This window comes from Cucurbita moschata, unplaced genomic scaffold, assembly GCF_002738365.1.
Source record: "Cucurbita moschata cultivar Rifu unplaced genomic scaffold, Cmos_1.0 Cmo_Scf00043, whole genome shotgun sequence".
NCBI classification, from domain to species: domain Eukaryota; kingdom Viridiplantae; phylum Streptophyta; class Magnoliopsida; order Cucurbitales; family Cucurbitaceae; genus Cucurbita; species Cucurbita moschata.
Genome location: NW_019268559.1, coordinates 870,133 through 890,333, shown reverse-complemented (window position 1 = coordinate 890,333; position 20,201 = coordinate 870,133). Strand labels below are relative to the sequence as shown.

Genomic DNA, 20,201 nt, shown 5'->3' with positions numbered 1-20,201 from the left:
TTCCTCACAACAAGATAACTTGTCATGTAGCTCGCCTGAATACTAATACTCATCTGAGCTAAATGCAGGCTCTTTCGAAAGTAAAGGTTCCTTGTATAAGTCTCTTTCGAAAGTAAAGATTCCTTGTGTAAGTCCTCTACATTCACTTAGGTCAACTCCTGTAGTGTCTTATGGTTGATCAAGTCACATTTCCTTTCGTAGTGATATCTTATATTGGCTCATGTGTGTGCATCCATCAAGTTCTTGTAAAGGAGCCTATGGAACTCTCTAAAAACTCTTGTTTGGTAACTAGTCTTCCTCAAGCTCTGAGGGTACTTTTATCTATGTCCAAGGTTTTCCCTAAGACGCATTATGTCTTCTGCTTCCCTTACTAGTGTACTATCACCATCTCACTACTCTTCAGGTAGTTTCCAAACTCACGTTATCTAGCGTCTCTACTTCTGTCTGAGCATGCTTCACAAGTATGGTGTTACACTTATGTGTAAAAAAAATAGAGTTCTACTCTTTGTAATCCAGATAACCTAAACAAGGGTTGGTTCTTACTAACATGCATATGAACTTTCTCCCTCCAGACACGAAGGCATGGCCATAGCTTGCCCGCTTTTCCTGCCCTTCTTAATCCTAAGGTTCACTGGATTACCTTAACAGTTTTCACGTTTGTAAGCAAGCATGTTCTGACCAAGAATAGGTTAGAACACGTTCATATGATCCTGATAACCACGTGCTGCTATTGGACTCGGTCATCTACTCCAAGGTCCAAAACGACTTGTCATCCATTAGGTGATCCATCAATAGGAATATCCTACACCCCATATCCTATTAGTGGCATAAAAGGGCACATCACACTTTTGGAAGTCCATAAACTTGAATTTAGCTCGTGAAGACTCCAATCGAACCTTGAAGTCATGACTTCCATCGCTTCACTCTCATTGTTGGTGAATTTTATCTCTCGACTTCCCAACTTAACCAAAACTCAGTTGAGGTAACGGTTTGCTTGAGGGGTATTTAATTCCTATAGTGATCGTCTTTGGTTGTACGAACAATATTGCTTGGGTCTACCTTTGTGGTTTATACCAAGGCATGCTCTATACTGTCTAAGCCTTCTACATGCTCTCCACATAGGCATGCTTGCCATCTAGAATTATGGTCACAGGAGGCTGGGTCCTAGGTAATTCACCTCGTACTAGGCCTTAGAAAGTCTCATGTTCATCTTTGGACGTCTCGCATTCTGCGGCGTCATCTCTCTATCTCCCTAAGGCTAGTAAGCTTTAACATGACCCCTCTCGGCCTCCTCACAATAACTCGCATCTAGCATTGACGTATAGAGTGATCATTCATTATTTATCGCCCTAAGGCATAATCATAACTACCACATAACCCAAAACAAACAACAAATTCACATGCTTTACATCATACCGTAACCTATTAAACAGGGTTAGACTGCATACCTGGTCGTGGCAAGGCGTGTCGTCGAGCTGAGTCACAGAGGTGTACGACTCTCTATCCTAGAAAAAGTCTACAGAATCTAAAACCGACTGCTCTGATACCAATCTGTCACGACTCGATTTTCGAGGCTTCGAAAATCAGACCGTGAACCAAAAGGCGAAATCGAAAACAAACAAAAAGAAAGTAGAAGAAAAGAAAAACCAAAGTAAAAATATAAAAATACTTTGAATTAAAACAAAAGAGAGAAATTTCGTTTGTTAATTATTACAAAAGAAATTGCAAATATAAAATGAAATACAAAAGACTCTAAAAGACCGAAAAGGGACTGACGCTCCGGAACGACCCCCTCTGTGACTGTACAACTCTCAAACGCTCCTCTACCTCGACCAGCAGCCAGTGAACACCTGAGAAAAATAAATGAGAACGGGATGAGTATAAAAATTATACTCAGTAAGCCACCTACTTGTAGGCTCTCTTCGCATCTTAATTTAACAGAACTCCCACGGTTCCCTAATTCGGTTCTAGGACATTGGGTTCTAACCTTAGTCTATCGGGGCTTGCCCCTTGGGTTTCACCGGTTCATCGTCCTTTCATTAGTCACCTAGAGGTTCCTTATGCCCAGCTAATATGGTCGGTATCTCTCTATGAGGCGCTACCTCCACATGGCTATCTAGAACTACATGGTACCTAGCCTAGGGGTGTGCTGAATACCCCTACGCCCATATAGTTCTCCTATGGTGGGCGCGACCCAACCCGTTCCCATGCAGCTAATGGGCTGTACGACGTGGGGACACATTTCCCATGCGAAATGGCTAAGAACAGTAAGGACTGATCAGGGACCCTTGGTCCTCCCACGAAGCTATAGATACCGTTCTCACGCTAGCAATCTATGAACCCCCTTAGGTACTTTCTTACCGTGGTGAACCGCTAAGTTTCTTGGGGAAAATTAAGTCTGTCTAGAGCGGCATATCGCTCCTAAAAGAAATTCCCTAATCTTATCACAGAAATAGGCCCTAGCAATTAACAGAGGGTGCATGCAATCTTCTTCTAACATCATAGTATGTAATTCATGCAAACTAGGCATACCGGCTCAACGGGGCGATGACCTCCATCAAGCACCCAGAGCACGAGGTTCGCGTTCAATGGGGCGAATTCGTCCATCAAGCACCCAAGACCCGGCATACACAATTCTAACATAAATTAAACGCATGCATACGTACAACGGAAGCTTAAGGCATACAAGCAACACTCAGATAATTCACCCAACACATCATAACAATCCATCTAATTAATCTCATTCATGGAGAGCTAATTTAAGGCAAAAATTACTAACATGCATACATACAATCCAAGCGAACCCTACAAGTATTTCTTCCTAAATACCGGGTGGTGACTTACCCGATTGACGCGTGTTCTTCGTTGAGCATTTCTACACCAATAGAGTGTCCACAAATGTTGAATTTTCCCATTTAAACCCTATTCCATATAAAAATAGGGTTAGAGTTGGAGTCGGAGGGAAATCGGGCAAACAGAAATCGAACGGGCTGAAAACAGCACCTCACGCGCTCTCACGCGCCTGGGGAAGGTGCTACACGCGCACGGCCACGCGCGCGTACGGACGCGCATGAGGGAGGGGAGACGCGCGCTGAGGTGTTGCCACGTGGCGCCCGATAAACGGTCAGCCGAGGTCGAGGTCGTTGGTTCGAAACCGGAAGGGCGCGCTGGACATTCAAGTTTGTTTACGCTGACGCGTGGCAACGCGAAACCGGGTCGGTGGTCCGGGTTGCGCGCGGGTCATCGGGTCGCAAACTCGAGTAGCGGGCCGCCGGCCATCGAATCCCGCCCGACGCGAAGTATTTCTTTGATTTTTTCGTCTCCAATGGACGCTCGACACGTGGCCCTTCTTCTCCGGCGAAGCGCATCCTCCTCCTCCTTTCTCCTCTTTGACGAACGTCGAACTCCCATTTCCGATCTGAATCGATTACAACCTCCTTCACAGGTTTTGAGCGTAATCCTCTGTAGATTAACATACTCAAATTTCAGGCTCTAACTCTTACTAGATCTCACAGATCTAAAGCAATTTCGAGAATCTGGATTCAAGAACTTTACCTTTAGATTTTTCCTCGTTTCCGGATGGTTTTGGACGATCTAAAGGTTAAGAATGTTCTTCTCTAGGTTCTGTGAAGTTTTCATGAAGGCTCGGCCGGAACCGGACTCCTCGTGGCCGGAGCGGCGGTTACCTCCCTCTCTCTCTAGAACTTTCCTTCTCTCTCTATAATTTTCTTTCTCTCACTATTTACATTCTTTTCTTTCTGTCCTTTCTCCTTCTCTTCCTTTTTCCCCTTTATTTTTTCTTTTTCTCTTTTATTTGTATGTTACTAAAAAAAAGAGGGTATAATGACCAAATTACCCTCCAGGGATTAACCTTCACCATCCTTTTAATTTTCTATCATTTTTCTTTTATATTTTTCTTAAGTTCTTTTATTCCTCATCATTTTTCTCTTCCGTCTCATCTCGGATTTTGGTCTTTAAGACCTTCACTAAAATTGAGAGAGATCGACTTTTAAGGTAAACTTAGATTTTAAACTTTCAATTGAGGCTCGGGTATTACATAACTCCATTATAAACCCCCTTTCCCCACAACCCAATCAACCCCAAACTCTATAAATACCCCTCCATGTTTCAACCAAACTTCGAACCCACCTCTCTGAATCACTCATTTTTTTCTTCCATGGCGGCCCGCTTCACACTCATCACTTGCCCTCTCCTTTTGCTCCTTCTATTCGCATCCTCTGCCCTCACATCACACGCCGCCAGACTCCTCCCTACAACGCCGTCTCCACACAGCCTCTTTCTCGCCGCCCTTCCCAAGGGCACCGTCCCCTCTTCCGCTCCCAGCAAAAAAGCCCATGCCCTGCTCCTCGACCAGAAGCTCACTGCTCGACACCTCGTAGAGTCCGTTCCAAGCCCCGGCATCGGCCATTAGGATATCTATTCCTTTTTTTTTTTGTTTCTGGGTATTGGATTTCATTCTTTAATACATACATATATATTGAGTATCTTGTATATAAAGAGATTCATAATTATATTCTTGCCTTCAAGCCCCTCTTCATCTCTGTTTTTATTCATTCTCAAGAGCTGCTTAATTCGGTGAATTCAAACTTGAAAATAAAAACGATGTGTTTATACAAATCGCTGTCATATATGGACCTACCAATGTTAATGCATAGCATAAAAATAATGAGTCCCCTTGTAAGCTCATGCGAAAACTACCAAACGCGCAGCCCATGACGAGGGTAATGCTGTAACGTAGATTAAGGTGTCGCTGTCGGTGTGGTTGCTTTCGGAAATTGAAAGGTGAAAAATCACATCATGGGATTTGGAGTACATGTCGCCATGTGACTGTCGAACATTTTCTCTGTTTTTTAAAGAATTTGATTATACTTTTGCTTATTATGGCTAAAAACTCCACCCCATGTAACCTTTTCTTAATCCAAAGTACCAAATCCATGCATTATTCACTACACTCATGGAAATGCTTTCTTTTGTAAGGTATTTATGAGTTGATCTTGACTGATTCAAACACCTTTACATCCAAGGGTTGAATGTTTTAAAATACTAAAGGATGGAGCTCCTAAAGAATTGGGCTTTCACCTTCCCCTGCCCTTCAAAATTGTGGGCCGACCCACTTAAAAATGGCCCATATCTACCGACCAACATCATTCCTATTGTCATTTGTCTTCCTTCACATGGATCTGGTTTTACAACATAAAATTACTTCCAACAAAACATATTTAAATCTACTTTTAACTTTTTCTTAGTTCTTTTATTTTCAAAATTACTTTCTTTCCAAATATCACGAACGGGAGAAGAAGAAGACGGAATGAAATAATAATTTTGTTTGGGACTCAACCTCATCATGTGTGTTTCTTAGGTTCATTGAATCTATACTCTCTTTACTTTTTGCCCACAACGTTCTTTCATTGAAATGGGTTTCCACGTTCACAAATTAACATACTTTTTCTTTTTCTCTCTCTCTTTATTTTTTTTCTTTTTCATTTAAATTTGGATCGACATTTTATTTACAATTGATTATGATTTGATGTGCGACTTTAATATCTTATAGATAAAGTCATAATGAAGCCCAAGTGAATTAGAGTATTTGTCAAAATTTATAATGCAATAATTATAAATTAGGATATATGTATATGTATGGTTACTATTGGCTAACCAGATAAGATCTATCCTTAAATTTGAACCGATCGTATTAAATCTGATTTTATAATGTGTATTGATTGTAGCGCTAAGGTCTATCCAATTCAATAGGTTCATGATGGAGAGGATCAGCCAAAGCACTTTAACCAAGATTTCCTGCCAAACAAAGAGGAACACATTTAAACCCATCCCTCAGAAGGTTTGAAAGTCAACATTTGAACAAAGGTGGCACATAGAATGTAACTCAATTACTGTCTTAGGTCAGCTGGGAATGGCTTTACACCTCATTGGCTTCCAAATTAGATTCACTAATATTGACAATTGCTTTCATAAAACATAAAAAAAAAAAAAAAAAAAAAAAAAAAAAAAAAACATAAAAAAGCAAGTTTGACTTTTTTCCAAATATATTCTTCAAAGTCAAACCACTCAAATTCCAACTATCCCCTCTGAGAAGTATATCCTTATTCGTTGTATTATCGAAGTGAATTAGAGTTTTGAAGTGCATTCCTGTTAAGATAGACTAAAGCTAGATCTACTTGACCTAAATATGGAACGAGTTTGATGGGTGTCTTTTTATGAGATGGGTCGAGAATGGATTCCATAATGTTTGGGATTAGTTTGAGTGGTAGCAAACACAATGTTGTATGGGTATGGAAGGGAGAATAAAGGGTGTTTGGATAGGAAAAGTTCCCTTAAAACCCCTCCAAGTTGACGTACGTGGGCGCTATTATGGACATTACAAAAGTCAAACAAACACAAACATTAACATCTCTACAATCTGACTCATTAAGGGCCCCACTTCCTTTTGTGTTTTTTTTGACTATTTCGCCAAAACTCCTTACACCTCCTTACCTAACAAATTTGGGCCCTTCCTTTTTCTCTTATTTACATCATTCCCCTTTCAAAATTACTGCATAACGGTAAAAAACATTTCTTTTTTTCTTTTAATTTAATTTTCTAATTATATTTTTTTTAGTTTCACCCATTTATAATTTAATCCATGGTTAAGAGTTTTTCAAGTTTTTAAAATAATTGCAAAAATGATAGGAAAAAAAAAAAAAAGAAATACGTTAATATTACCCAACCCTAACCACAAATACATTTTTTAAAAAAATTAATTTTTGCACGTGATTTCCACTGCTTCGCTTGGCATATGACGTCATCAATGACATCCCTCCCACCATAAGAGTCCCAGTCCTATTGTATCTGGCCACGTGGCGGCAACCGGACCTACTGTCCACATCTGCTGCCACTCAGGAGCCACCTCCTCACGCGGTGCCCCTATCAAGCACGTGCCTTATCAAACTCCGACGAACCCCAGCGCAATTCTACCGACCAAGACTACTCTACTTCCTCTGTCCTCGCCGCAGCGGACTCCCCCTCCTTTTGCAGGCCCCCACCTCACTCTATCTTTGTCCGACGTGGCTATTCCCATCAACCGACACGAAGCGTTTGCTCCATCAGCGGCAACTGAGAGCGCGCGTGGACTAAACCTTAGTCATAGCCAGTTGGCATTACTGGGTAGTCCATTGGCCGACCTTATCCTCTTTCTTTTCTTTGCTTTTTGCAATTTTCAATTTTTTTTTCTTAATTCTATTATATAAATATATTTTATTTTTCTGATAAGGGAAAAAAAATTGCAATTTAGGAATTGTTTAGAGCGAAGAAAAGGTGGAGGAAAAGGAGTCTGTAATGCGACTCTTTGGCTTGAAGAGAGAGAGACCAAAACCAAACCCTAGATTTTTCAGTTCCAAGTAGCAAATTTGTTCATTTATTCCATCAAATTTCCGATCCAACCACACACTTCACCCCCAATAATTTTTCCTCCCTTTCATCCTTTTGCCGCTGGTTAGTATCGATTTTTTTGTCTTTCTGCTAATTATATCTGCATCTTTATCTCTAATTGGAAGTTAATTTCTGATTTCTTGTTGTATTCCTGTTTGGTTTCATCGTACTGGTTGTTTGTATGCACTACCTGGTGTTTCGGAAGGATTTTTGTGGATCATATCCTAATTTTGTGTATCTTTTACTTGATGCATATGAGTTCTTGATGCTTTGGATATGCGATTTCCTGTGAATTTAGTACTTGGTCTTCGTGGTGACTCTCTTTATGTGATACCCGTTTCAGATCTTGCCTAGTTATAGGCGTTCAAGGAGGAGGAAACCTGTCCTGTGCTCTGTGAATACTCTCTTGAGATTCTTTGTGAAGCTTATTTTGAGTTGGAAATTTATCGTAGACCATTTAAGATGATGTCCAAATCGTATACAAATCTTTTAGATTTAGCTTCAGGGAATTTTCCCATCATGGGTCGTGAGAAGAAGCGACTTCCACGAGTAATGACTGTTGCAGGGGTAATATCAGAGCTTGATGATGACCAGGCAAACAGTGTGACTTCTGAGGGACCTTCCTCAGTTGTGCAAGACCGTATAATTATTGTTGCCAATCAGCTTCCTATTAAAGCGAAGCGTAGACCGGATAATAAAGGCTGGAGTTTTAGTTGGGATGAAGACTCTTTGTTGTGGCAGCTCAAGGATGGTTTGCCGGAAGATATGGAGGTTTTGTATGTAGGATCTTTGCAGGTGGATGTTGATTCTTCCGAACAAGATGATGTATCACAGCTTTTGTTGGAGAGGTTTAAGTGTGTTCCTGCGTTTTTGCCTAAAGAAATTTTATCTAAATTTTATCATGGTTTTTGCAAGCAGCAATTGTGGCCACTCTTCCATTATATGCTTCCGTTCTCAGCAACTCATGGTGGTCGGTTCGATCGGTCTCTGTGGGAAGCATATGTAGCAGCTAATAAAATATTTTCTCAAAGGGTCATTGAGGTCATAAACCCAGATGATGACTTTTTATGGATTCATGATTACCATTTGATGGTGCTGCCCACCTTTTTGAGGAGAAGGTTTACAAGATTGAGAATGGGCTTTTTTCTTCACAGTCCATTTCCTTCATCAGAAATATATAGGACTTTGCCAGTGAGGGAAGAGATTCTTAAGGCTCTTTTGAATTCAGACCTTATTGGTTTTCACACTTTTGACTATGCTCGACATTTCCTGTCTTGTTGTAGTCGAATGTTGGGTTTGGAATATCAATCAAAGAGGGGTTATATTGGGTTGGAATATTTTGGAAGGACCGTGGGGATAAAGATCATGCCTGTCGGAATTCACATGGGCCAGATGGAGTCAGTGTTAAGGCTGGCCGATAAAGATTGGAGGGTACAGGAGCTCAAGCGACAATTTGAAGGAAAAGTTGTCTTACTTGGAGTTGATGACATGGACATTTTTAAAGGGGTCAATCTGAAGTTGTTGGCAATGGAACAAATGCTAAGGCAACATCCAAAGTGGCAGGGTAGAGCTGTTTTTGTACAGATTGCAAACCCAGCTAGAGGAGGAGGGAAAGATCTTGAGGAAATACAAGATGAAATACGGGAATGCTGCAAGAGAATTAATGACTGTTTTGGACAGCAAAATTATGAACCAATTGTGTTCATTGATCGGCCTGTTTCTCTCACTGAGAGAGCTGCATATTATACCATTGCCGAATGTGTTGTAGTTACAGCGGTGAGGGATGGAATGAACCTAACTCCTTATGAATATGTTGTCTGCAGGCAGGGAACCTCTGGATCAGATTATAGCACGGAAACAAATGGACCACAAAAAAGCATGCTAGTCATATCAGAGTTCATGGGATGTTCCCCTTCTCTCAGTGGTGCAATGCGGGTTAATCCATGGAACATTGAAGCTACTGCCGAAGCATTGAATGAGGCAATATCAATGGCTGATGCTGAGAAGCAATTGCGCCATGAAAAGCATTACAAGTATGTGAGTACTCATGATGTGGCATACTGGTCAAAGAGTTTCTTCCAAGATATGGAAAGAACTTGTAAGGATCACTTCAGAAAACGGTGCTGGGGAATTGGGTTGGGCTTTGGATTCAGAGTTGTAGCACTTGATCCTAACTTTAAAAAGTTGTCTATTGATGCCATTGTTGCTGAATATTCAAGGTCTAAAAGGAGGGCTATACTATTGGATTACGATGGCACTGTCATGCCACAAACTTCAATTGATAAGACCCCAAGTAATCAAGTTATTTCAATCATAGATTCACTTTGCGATGATGTTAGGAATACTGTTTTTGTTGTCAGTGGAAGAGGGCGTGAAAGTTTGGGCAACTGGTTTTCTTCTTGCGATAAACTTGGGATTGCTGCAGAGCATGGCTATTTTATGAGGTGGGTCTTTTTTCTCCTTTCCGTCTGCAACATCCTCCACTAAATCTCGGTTCTTCCCATATGTCTGGCTATGTATTTTCCTTCATTTTTCTGGATGAAAGCGCAGTTTCTTACCGAAATAAATTCTGTCTGTCTATCTATATATCTATATATATCACAGTTGTTTGATCCTTGTACTTTATCAGGTGGTCTGCTGATAAGGATTGGGAGAATTGTGGTCAAGGTAGTGATTTTGGCTGGATACAGATCGCAGAGCCAGTCATGAAATTATATACAGAAGCTACTGATGGCTCTTCCATTGAAACCAAGGAAAGTGCCTTGGTGTGGCACCACCAGGATGCCGACCCTGATTTTGGTTGCAGCCAGGCCAAGGAACTGTTAGATCATCTCGAAAGTGTGCTTGCAAATGAACCAGTTGCTGTAAAAAGTGGTCAGTTCATTGTAGAAGTGAAGCCACAGGTATCTTCTTCTACTTTAAACTTCTGAAATAACATCAATTGAGTATTTCATGTTAATTCAAATTGGAAATTGCGTATTGCATTGCCTTATTGTGTTGTGGTTGTTTTTCTGGTTTTGGTTTAGAACTGGTAGTTGGTCCTGTCTTGTTATGCTTTATCGTCCAGTTTTGGACTTTTTTCGATTGGTTTTTTTTTATTGGGAAGGATTTTGAAGTGGTTACTTGGAACAATTTGAACTGAGGTATTGTATCACCTCTCATAGTGTGAACGTTCTTAGAAATGGGGATGCAAATGCAGTAGGCGTGCATATATATGTGTGTGTGTATATATATATTTCATCATTTACTTTCTTCTCCCCTTTTAAGAATTCATGAAAACTGTTGTAATTTTTAGGGGGTTAGTAAAGGTGTGGTGGCAGAAAAGATTTTCACATCAATGGCCAATGCAGGCAGACGGGCCGATTTTGTGCTATGCATTGGTGATGATAGATCTGATGAAGACATGTTTGAGATCATTGGCAATGCAGTATCAAGTGGCGTCCTCTCTTCCAATACATCAGTTTTTGCATGCACAGTTGGACAGAAACCAAGCAAGGCCAAGTATTACTTGGATGATACAACTGAGGTCATAAACATGCTTGAAGCCCTTGCAGAAGTTTCTGACATTTCTTCTCCTCCAGAATCCCCTTGAGAAGTTTCTCCATGGCAGTTAACAGGAGCCTCCATTCTCTTCTCCAGTGATGACACTGACCTTGCCGGCTGGTGATTAGTATCATATTCATTTTCTGCTTTCTGGAAGTTGATTAACTTGCAGCAAAATGAAATGGTTTGATTTAAACCATCATCGTATGGGATTTGTTTCTGATATATACAAGTGGATGCAAAATATGAAATGGGGAAGAGCGTTCATTCTTGGTATTGGGGAGACTCGGATGGAATGGGGATTATATGGACTCACGGACATGGGATGTCTCAGAAACAACAGACAAGAAGATGGCTGTATGATTTGTGAATAATCTTTGAGGCTCAGTCCTTGGTATTTCCACGCGCGTTTGAAGATGGCAGTCCAGAGTGTTGTAAACACTTCCATTCTTTTGATTCATGAGTTTTTGGATGGTGGAATGATCAGAGTTCGAGTAGAACGTTAGAAACAGAAGCCTGAGCTCGTCTTGTTTGAAAACTCTAGCAAATGTACAACATAACGATATCCTTTTCTTTCATATTTTTTTTCTGGGTTAAATTCTTGAGTGCATTTGTTTTCTCATTGTTACTTGAACCATTTTGTTCTTGCTCAACATAAATCTGTAAATCTGCTACATCAAGGCTATCTTGTTTAGACTTGGAACTACGTTTTGTTAATAAGAATGTGTCTGGGAACCTGGATTCAAATCCTTTTGGGGATTATTCTGGAATGAGCTTATCTATCTTTATGAGGTGTTTGATTTAAGAGTTAAACATGGTAGATGTGAACACAAGTTTGAATGCGAAGGCAAAGGTCAAACATTGCCCCTCTGTCATGATTCTGCTGCAGCTTCCTTGTACTTCCCCACAAATTAATTTCCAACAGGGCGGCAATGCTTATTCATTTGTTTATTGATAGTGATGGACACTGTTTTTTTTCCCTTTGTTCCAAAGAATCTGGCATTAAAATTGCACAGCTGATTAAATGCATCTCATATGTGATTGTTTCTGTAGCACTTTCCTGTACTTAGCCCTTCGAGTTCATTAAAACGTGACAATTTGACATCGATAAGATCACTATTTGATGTGTTTTGTTCACTATAAACATAGATTATGCTATGACAAGTTTAGATGTTCTTGCTTAATCTTGCATCTAAAGTAGACTCTTGATGTGACACGAACACTTACCAGATGTTCCTTGTTTATGTCTCTTTGTTTTGGCGGTGGATATCTATATTTAACTTCAAAAATGGCGCAACAACCAAGTGTTGAAGGGGGTGTGCGGTTGCATATGATGTTGAAGGGTGGGTGCAATGAAGGCTGCTTTGTGAGCTGGACCTTAGTTTTGATGTCTAACATGTAACTTCAATAAAATCGTGAGGTGGAGGGTGATATATTACGAGCCAAAGCCGACAATCTCTACTATTACATTCATACCGATTTATTATACTAAAAAAAAAACCAAATAGTGTATATATATATATTTGTGTATGTATATGGTGGGACACCCAATGCATTAAGATAAAGTATAAATTAAAAAGAATGGAGGAGATGGGTCATGATTTTTGGGAACACTAAATTGAAAAGAAAAAGAAGAAAAGGAAGATGCCATGATAGTGTTACATCTGAATTATTTTTATTATATATTACATAAAAATATCATTCAATTTCCCAACCATCGTCCATTCCACCTTTACACCACAAATCTTTGTGCCCAAGCTTCATTTTAAATCATGTTTTCCCAATAATATAATTATTCCTACTACCTATATATATATATTTATATATAATTATTCTATTTAAATTGTATGGTAGGGAAGGTTCTATTAACTTTTCTTATTAAAAAAGAAATCATATTAGATAATTTTAATGAAAATTTTATTTTAATTTGAATAATAACTCATATATAAATTATAGCATAAGTGTGACTATAATACAGATATTTATACAATTAATTGGGAAAATTGAAAATAGTTTTTACAGTACGCCGATTAATCTCTTCCGTCAATTCTGATCTAACGGTCATAGAAGCTTGGCATCTAACGCCGGAGATTTTTCCGAACACGGAATTCCTTCATTTCGGAGTTCCGACGTGCCAGGAATTTAGCGACTCGGCGGCGATAAATAAACTCGACTCTGTACCACCGTCTCTCCAATTTTGAAACCCGGAACAACGGTGAACCGAACTCGAGGCTCCGACCCGGTTCCTACGGCTGAATCGTTCATATCCGCTGGAGAAAACAATGTCTCTTCGGTAACGCATTGCATGTAAACTTCTGAGAATCTGCTGTTCTTCCTCACTTGGAAGATCGTAACGTCGTTGTGCAGTGAAAATGCTAAACAACGTAGAAGCCAAACGCGCTTCGACATCTCGGCGAAGGCGGCGAAGAACGTCGTGTCGGGGACGCCGCCGGAGTTCATGATTTTCCTCTGGTTCAGATTTCCAAACAGAGAGCACTCCATTTTCGCGTGGACGAGTTGGAGGTACTTGGAGCGGGTGAATTTAGCGAATGAGGAGTTAAGGCTTTGAGAAATGAAGATTTTAGGGTTTACTGGTTTGAGCTTCTTGAATTTATCAAACATTTGGCGGTTTTGCTGCTTGTCGAGGGGAAACGAATCGTTTTGGAATATGAAATTTGGGTCAGTTGTAAAACCCTCGAACATTGTTTTACAGACGAACGATTCAAAAGCGAAGCTCCGATGAGTTGGCTCCGGGAATTTGGTGTCAGGGTCGACGATGCATTGAACAGCCGCGTTGAGGTCCCAGCTTGCTGATTCCATTTCGCGGATCATCAATTTCACGAAATTTCTGATGGATCTTAGGGTGTAATGGAGGAATTGAGCAAAGTGGGTTGGATTGAGTAGAGAAAACTGAAGATTATCGAACATGGATAAAGAACCACTAGCATTTAGCTTCTTTTCCAACGACTTGTTGAACGAAATTGATTCGTCGAGCTTTTTCTTTAACGCGACAATACCGATATCCTTCTGCTCCGACTCAGCTTGCAGTTTCTTAATGGTAATCTCGTAGGTTTTCATCAAACTTTGCTGTTCCTGAATCTCTGAGAGCATTAATGTCACTTGCGGTGAGAGATCTAATTCTTTCTTTAAGAAGCTCCGTTTCAACTCTGAAATGACCTTCAATTCGTCTACCACCGCCTGGTCTGCAGCTTGAATTGCGTCGCTGTTGTAAGGACTCTGTGCCATTTGAAGCTCGGCGTAAGCAGCTTTGATTGAAGTAACGCTAGCAAAAAGCTTTGCAGCCAGAGCTTCCATGACTGCCTTGTTCCGAGCTTTGACGTCTTCTTCACCTCTGTCAAAGATTTGGGATTTTCCTCCATGGATACTCGCATCATCTTTAAACTTGTTATGTGAAACCAGAACACAGATTCCATTACTTGACGCGATCCGAGTTGCGTTCCTGAGATTGATTACCTTCTGAAAAGTCCTGGCGAATCTCGTTTTGCTCTTCCCGGATGAATTGGGTTTGATCGTTGCCATAAGAAAGAAAGGAGAAAAACACACGCACGCGCGAACACTCAGAAAACAGAGTTATATTGAGCTCAAAAGAGGGAGGCTCCAATGGAGAACAGAAACGGAAGATTTGGTAATTGGCGAACGAAAACAGGGGAACTAGAAAGAGGGTTAAACGGGGAAAAGTGATTAAAAGAGCAGAGTTTTCTCAGCAAAAAGCAAAGCGGAGGAAACTTTGACTATATCTTAGATTAAGGCCGGAAATGGAGGTCTGGGTCGAAAAAAGCCGAGATTCAAAGCGCAGGTGGGAATCAAAGAAAAAGAAAAGGAAGCCAAAGCAATGCCCATTGCCATTATATAGCAGCACAGAGCGCAGTGTCAAGAATGTAAGTTTTTTTTTTTTTTTTTTTTTACATTACATCGCTCGCAGCTCTTAATAATACTCTGCGATTTTCCATGGAAATGAAATGATTCTGCTTTAATATGAAGAAAGGGTGCTCCTGAAGCTGAACTTAATAATAGGGTTTTAAGAATATTTAGGTGGCGCCATCAGCAGCCTCAGCCTGGAGGTGATATTATTACAAAAATATTTGTGAAGTCTACGCTTGTAAAGTGATGGATGAGCTTTGGGTGTGTAGATCAAACCATGGACCCTACACTAAACCAAATTTTAATCATTGGGATTGCGGAGTTTTCTTCTTCTTCTTCTTCTTTTACTAATCTTCATGCACAAATCTTCCAAGCCTAAACCAAGTGGAAAACTTTGAATTTTCTTTTAGCTTTTCTTGCAGGTGTGTCTATCTCAGTAATTATTACTCACTCTGTCATACACTTGACTTGGGGTTGGGAATATGTTGAGCCAAAAAAGAAAGACACAAGGGATAGGCCCATACTCTGAAGATAGTTTATTTTTGCTTTGTGAAACCACTGGTGCAAAAGGAAAAGATTTGGGAAAAGAAGGGAATGAACAAAAGCACTATTCTTGTCACCATCTTCTTTTGGTTCCCTTTGCAACGTCTTTGTTTCCTAAATTTGTCTAAAGAACGATCAAATAGCTAATAGAATGTTCGTTTTATCTCGTCTTCTCTGGAATAATAACAACCATGACTGTTTGGGGGAGGAATTTTGGTTATGTAAAAAGATTCTGGAGCGGAGGAGGGGTATTGAGGAGTCTTCATCAAGAGGGTTGTGTATGGCCTACTGGGTCCTTGCTGCTGCATAATTCCGACACAAATGAGACAAAATTAGTGCAATAAACTCAGCTAACTTTCAATGGCGGACAGAACAATGCAGCTTTCTTTTCTTCTATTTCTATACTCTAATTTCAAGCTTTGATTACTCCTAATCAATAAGTTTAGCAACAACTTTTCCTATTTTCTTTTGTGGCATGCAATGAGATCGGGACCCAACATTTTGGAGTCGGTTATGGCAATAAGCATGCTTCAATCGATTGGTGACATCAATATACATTCAATTCACATGCAGATTCAGCAAGCAGAACGTTCAAAATGGTGGCTGTTAAACACCAAGCAAGTGTGCTCATCCAGCTCTAATGGAATAAGACTAAAATGACAGCAGGTGTCATGGCCCTTCCTGGGGATGAAAAAAGGATTCATACTTGCACTCAAGACTTGAGAAGACTGGTGGTCACAGAGTGCTGAAGCTTTTGGGGATTGGCAAACCACTCTGGTAGCCCTATTCTTATTCCTATTCCAAGTGCTTCTCTTTGCTTTACTAGTGGGCCTTACACCTCACCTCAAAAGACTCAATTGTTTGGCTTCACTTCTCATACTACTTGCTCTACTAATTTAGACGACAATAAAGATAATCAAATTCTTTCCACCATTATTTGAACTAGCCTTACATTAAAGCTCTTGGAACCAACCATTTCAAAATTCAAAGTTGTCTTTTACAGAGCCTTCTTCTTTTCAGAACACAATAGGACTCGTATCAGACACATTGATTCTTCTGTCTTTGATGAGCGGTGGCCGCAGTTTAAAGTTGAGAGTTGTCTGATGGCACTTGCTGTGCAGCACAACAAAGTTGAAAAAACTCAGAGACCATCAGTGGCTTTTTGAATAAACTTAGGGAAGAGCTGAGTGTTGCAGTTTAAGGGGGAAAAGCAAAGTCTCGTAGATAGTACACAATACATCAATGGGTTACACATATTTTCAGCCAACCGTTACACACTTTGAAACACACTCCCAAAAAGTTGTCAATAATATCATTCACATGTGGGCAATGGCCCAAAACGCACTCAATTTCCTTAACTATTAAATTTCATCACAATAACAATGGAGGATACTAAAGTCATATGTTGTGTTTCCACCGAAAACTAAAATCAAAATAAATGGAATTGGCATCATTATCTATTGGTAGTTCAACGAAAAACAACTTTAAATTTGTTCTCTCAGTAACAATGTGAAAGTGATTCCCTCGGCAATAAACTTTAGACACTACAGAATGGAAGACTGCATCAGCTAATATAACCTTGATGTCAGTTCCACCAAGTCCCAAAGGATATCTTTACAAGTTAGAAATGAAGAAAAGAAACCTAACGCCAGAAACTATAATTACCTTTGAACAGGGTTAATCAAAAAGTCCCTATGAAATGTCAGTTTCCATCAAGAACCCACCTGCATTTTGGCAGTTAAAAGGTACCCTACCCGGATATGAAGGAAGTTGTGATGGTTGAAGTTAGGTGTTCTATCCCCACTTCCAAGCCAAGCTACCTGCCATGGTGTAGAAACGTAATTGGATCTCAAGCTCCATAAAGTCAAAAACTGGTCCCAGCTTTAATCAAGCTGGCAACTGAAGCTTCGCCTTGTTTTTCCAGCTGCAAAAGATAGGTCGGAAGCTTATCACTCGATATGACAATGCAATTGAAGCAAAACCAAAACAGTACTCCTTAGGAGTTTGATTCAATCACCTAATGTAGTAGTAGTAAAAGAAATCAGCATATAAAGCCGTCTGAACCAGCCCAGCAATGCAAGCTACAAGAAATCAAACACCATGTAAGCCATCTACAGATAACAAGTGACAAAGAGTGTGTGATGGTAAACCAATACCAATCTTACCTATCCACCGACTGAAGTGCGTTTCCATGAAATATCGGTAGATCCAGTTGAGGATGTAGAGTGCACGATAGGCTCTGCAGATTGATTGTAGTTCCAATAAAAAAAAACTATATTTAAAGAACAAGCTTGAAAGGGTAAACCAAGAAGAAGTTAGGATCTTAGCTAAAATAAAGCTTCCTTTCAAGAAGATCAACCAGAAAGTTCTATACTTTTGGTAGAAAAAATATCATGTACCAACTGCTTGTGGAAGCCTTCCCCATGACAAAAGGTCCGGTAACAATCATAGATTTATAACAAACCTAGACAAATTTTCTTAAAGAACATATTGGATATGTAATGCATGGCTTGCTTAGTCCAATGACATTGAACGTGGAGGGTTTTTCATGAACCAGTCGAAATGAACATCATCATGCATCCAAAAGATTTTAATATCTTTGTTGGAATCTACTTAATGAAATATATAAATTTTCAGGGTATCAAGTGATACAAATCCTTGCCATGTGAAACTAAAAACCCATTTATATATGTCATTTAGAAAATTTATTGTTTTGGATATTGGTCATGGCTCTAAAGGATAAAATTACTTCAAATACATACTGCAGAATAAAAAAAGAATGACTGGTCATATTCTTTAAAAACTGATGAGGTTGGCAGAAAAGTAATTCTTCAATAAAACACCACCGCCAATGATAAATGAAATATACGAACCCAAGAAAGAAGATGTAATGGCCGGTTAAATTGTCCACATTCCCACTTCGTTGCAATAAAACTAATTGAGGAAGAATTGCTACAGCCTCCAAGTATATTGAAAACGCCCAAAAGACCTGGAGCAAAACAAGTTCAACAATATCATTTTCTACTGTGTCATATCCTTAAAATTAAGAAAGTAGGAAACACGAAACAGAGAATGGATCAGAGTAAGACTGGATTATCTCTACAATAATAAAATAACAAAAGACAAACTTCTTGACGAGTATTGACAAAAGTGAAGTGAGCATGTCTTTGAAGGTAACATCACAAGATGTATCTTGTCAATCAACAGGAATGGGGTAATAGGGAGTGACGATGCTATGTTTACAAAATTTTGTCTCAACACTGATGTTTCTGCAGGACTTGTTCAAATTTGTTAAGAGACGCAGATATTTCATGAGAATTGTTAAGATGCAATCATACTGGGTAACCGATGCTCAATGGTCTTTTTATCCTGGAGAGTTTCCAGAGTACTAGTTAAGGCTTGCATGAATCAATTTATGAACTTTTACAGTTAAATGAACAAATTATCATGATGGTTCTAATCTCACATGAACATTGCCTAATGGGGATGAAATCTGGAAAAGATGAACTGATGAAACTCATCAAGCATCAAACGCGAACTAAAATCATTTATATTAAAATTGCCTCACCTCTTGAAACCCAAACTTCTCATTCACTAAAAGTGCGAGAATGAAACTTGCAGCAACAAGAAAATAATGACGAAAAGTGTCAAGATCTTTATCATACGACCGCCTCACGATTGGATGCACCCGCATGCACCAAACAATTGCTAGAGAGCTTGCTATAAAAATCAGCTTCATCACAGTATTATAGATAGATATGAAGTCCGTTAAAAGATCCAAATACCGGGTCAGAAAGACAAGGGCATACAACTCCTGAGTCTTGAGTGAAATTCCTTCAAAGCATAAATTAACAAATCAATTCCACGTTCATATTCCAATTAAGTAAACGTTCTGATGAAGAAAAGTCTAAACCATCAAACTCAAGTATACAAAAATCAACTCAGTAAAGTCACAGTCTTTAACATAATCGTCTCGAAAACTAAAGAGGGGAAAAAAACCTAATGCTCCAATCATCAGCATAAAAAAAGTACAGAAACTTTTTCAAAAAGTTCAATTAAAATTCAATTGAGCAATAATAACACCATCTGGAAGCTGAACGGGCTAAATTTCTGCTTCGAGAAGTCGGTATCATAATCCCATTTCCAATTCATTATAGCATGATCCACCATTGAGAACCAAAAAATAAAAGAATATACCGGAGACCCACACTGCTATTTAAATTTCTTAGTATCATCTTCTCCTCCTCAATGCCAGAATCAAACAGCAGAATACAGGAAAAGAAAAGGGGAGGTAAATTACCGGAGCATGATTTGGTAGCGTAGATTTTGAGGAGAAGAACTAAAACACTGATCAAGTGGGTCATATCGCCGGCGAACCTGAAGATATTCATGGTTTAAGAGTGAAGAAGATTTCGGGGAAGAAAGAGTGAAGAGGAGAAAACGAAATGAGAGACGATGGGGGAAAGGAGGCGGAGGGAATTTGGGAAGGGGAAGGACTTGGAACGGGAGTGAAAGGAAAAGCGACGTGGCAATTGGAAACGCCCCCACTGCTTCCACGATGTTCTGTGTATTCCCCACCAACAAAAATGACACGTGGCAAAACACTTCATCAGTTTGACCTCAATGCTCCACATCATTGTTTCCTGTTGACTTTTTTTATTTCCCATTTTCTTTTTAATACACCATTTTTTAATATCAAAGACAATAAACAAATAATTAAAAAAATTAGTAAATGAACTAATGAATTAGAATTAGCTTAGCTTTCTCAAATAATAAATTTTCTTGGT

At 39.5% G+C, this 20,201-nt stretch overlaps 3 protein-coding genes and 2 long non-coding RNA genes across 5 annotated transcripts in view; 1 reads left to right on the top strand and 4 right to left on the bottom strand.

Moving 5' to 3' along the window:
* The window catches only part of LOC111433588, a 20,054-nt gene extending 7,509 nt beyond the window's left edge, over positions 1-12,545 (bottom strand). Inside the window, exons 1-2 of the long non-coding RNA XR_002708839.1 lie at positions 12,535-12,545; positions 5,101-5,106 (exon numbers count right to left, since the gene is read on the bottom strand). This is a non-coding gene — a long non-coding RNA (uncharacterized LOC111433588). The remainder of the gene's footprint in view (positions 1-5,100; positions 5,107-12,534) is intronic.
* LOC111433587 lies at positions 1,695-4,053 on the bottom strand. Its single transcript, XR_002708838.1, has 3 exons — positions 3,556-4,053; positions 2,845-3,462; positions 1,695-1,850 (listed from the first exon to the last, which is right to left on the bottom strand). It is a non-coding gene; the product is annotated as an uncharacterized LOC111433587 (long non-coding RNA).
* Positions 7,285-11,753, top strand: LOC111433586 (probable alpha,alpha-trehalose-phosphate synthase [UDP-forming] 7). Its single transcript, XM_023070661.1, has 4 exons — positions 7,285-7,509; positions 7,790-9,890; positions 10,076-10,349; positions 10,742-11,753. The coding sequence occupies exons 2-4, from the start codon at positions 7,909-7,911 to the stop codon at positions 11,036-11,038; spliced, it is 2,553 nt and encodes an 850-aa protein (XP_022926429.1). The 5' UTR covers positions 7,285-7,509; positions 7,790-7,908; the 3' UTR covers positions 11,039-11,753.
* Positions 12,546-12,951: 406 nt separating the features above from the next.
* On the bottom strand, positions 12,952-16,740 carry LOC111433667 (protein GRAVITROPIC IN THE LIGHT 1-like). Its single transcript, XM_023070797.1, has one exon. It carries the CDS (start codon positions 14,527-14,529, stop codon positions 13,132-13,134), a length of 1,398 nt encoding a protein of 465 aa, XP_022926565.1. The 5' UTR covers positions 14,530-16,740; the 3' UTR covers positions 12,952-13,131.
* A 109-nt stretch (positions 16,741-16,849) lies between these two features.
* Positions 16,850-19,941, bottom strand: LOC111433673 (ER lumen protein-retaining receptor A). The gene is made up of 6 exons (XM_023070803.1): positions 19,715-19,941; positions 18,983-19,248; positions 18,288-18,403; positions 17,580-17,653; positions 17,432-17,495; positions 16,850-17,338 (listed from the first exon to the last, which is right to left on the bottom strand). The coding sequence occupies exons 1-6, from the start codon at positions 19,803-19,805 to the stop codon at positions 17,302-17,304; spliced, it is 648 nt and encodes a 215-aa protein (XP_022926571.1). The 5' UTR covers positions 19,806-19,941; the 3' UTR covers positions 16,850-17,301.
* Between the last annotated feature and the right edge of the window lie 260 nt (positions 19,942-20,201).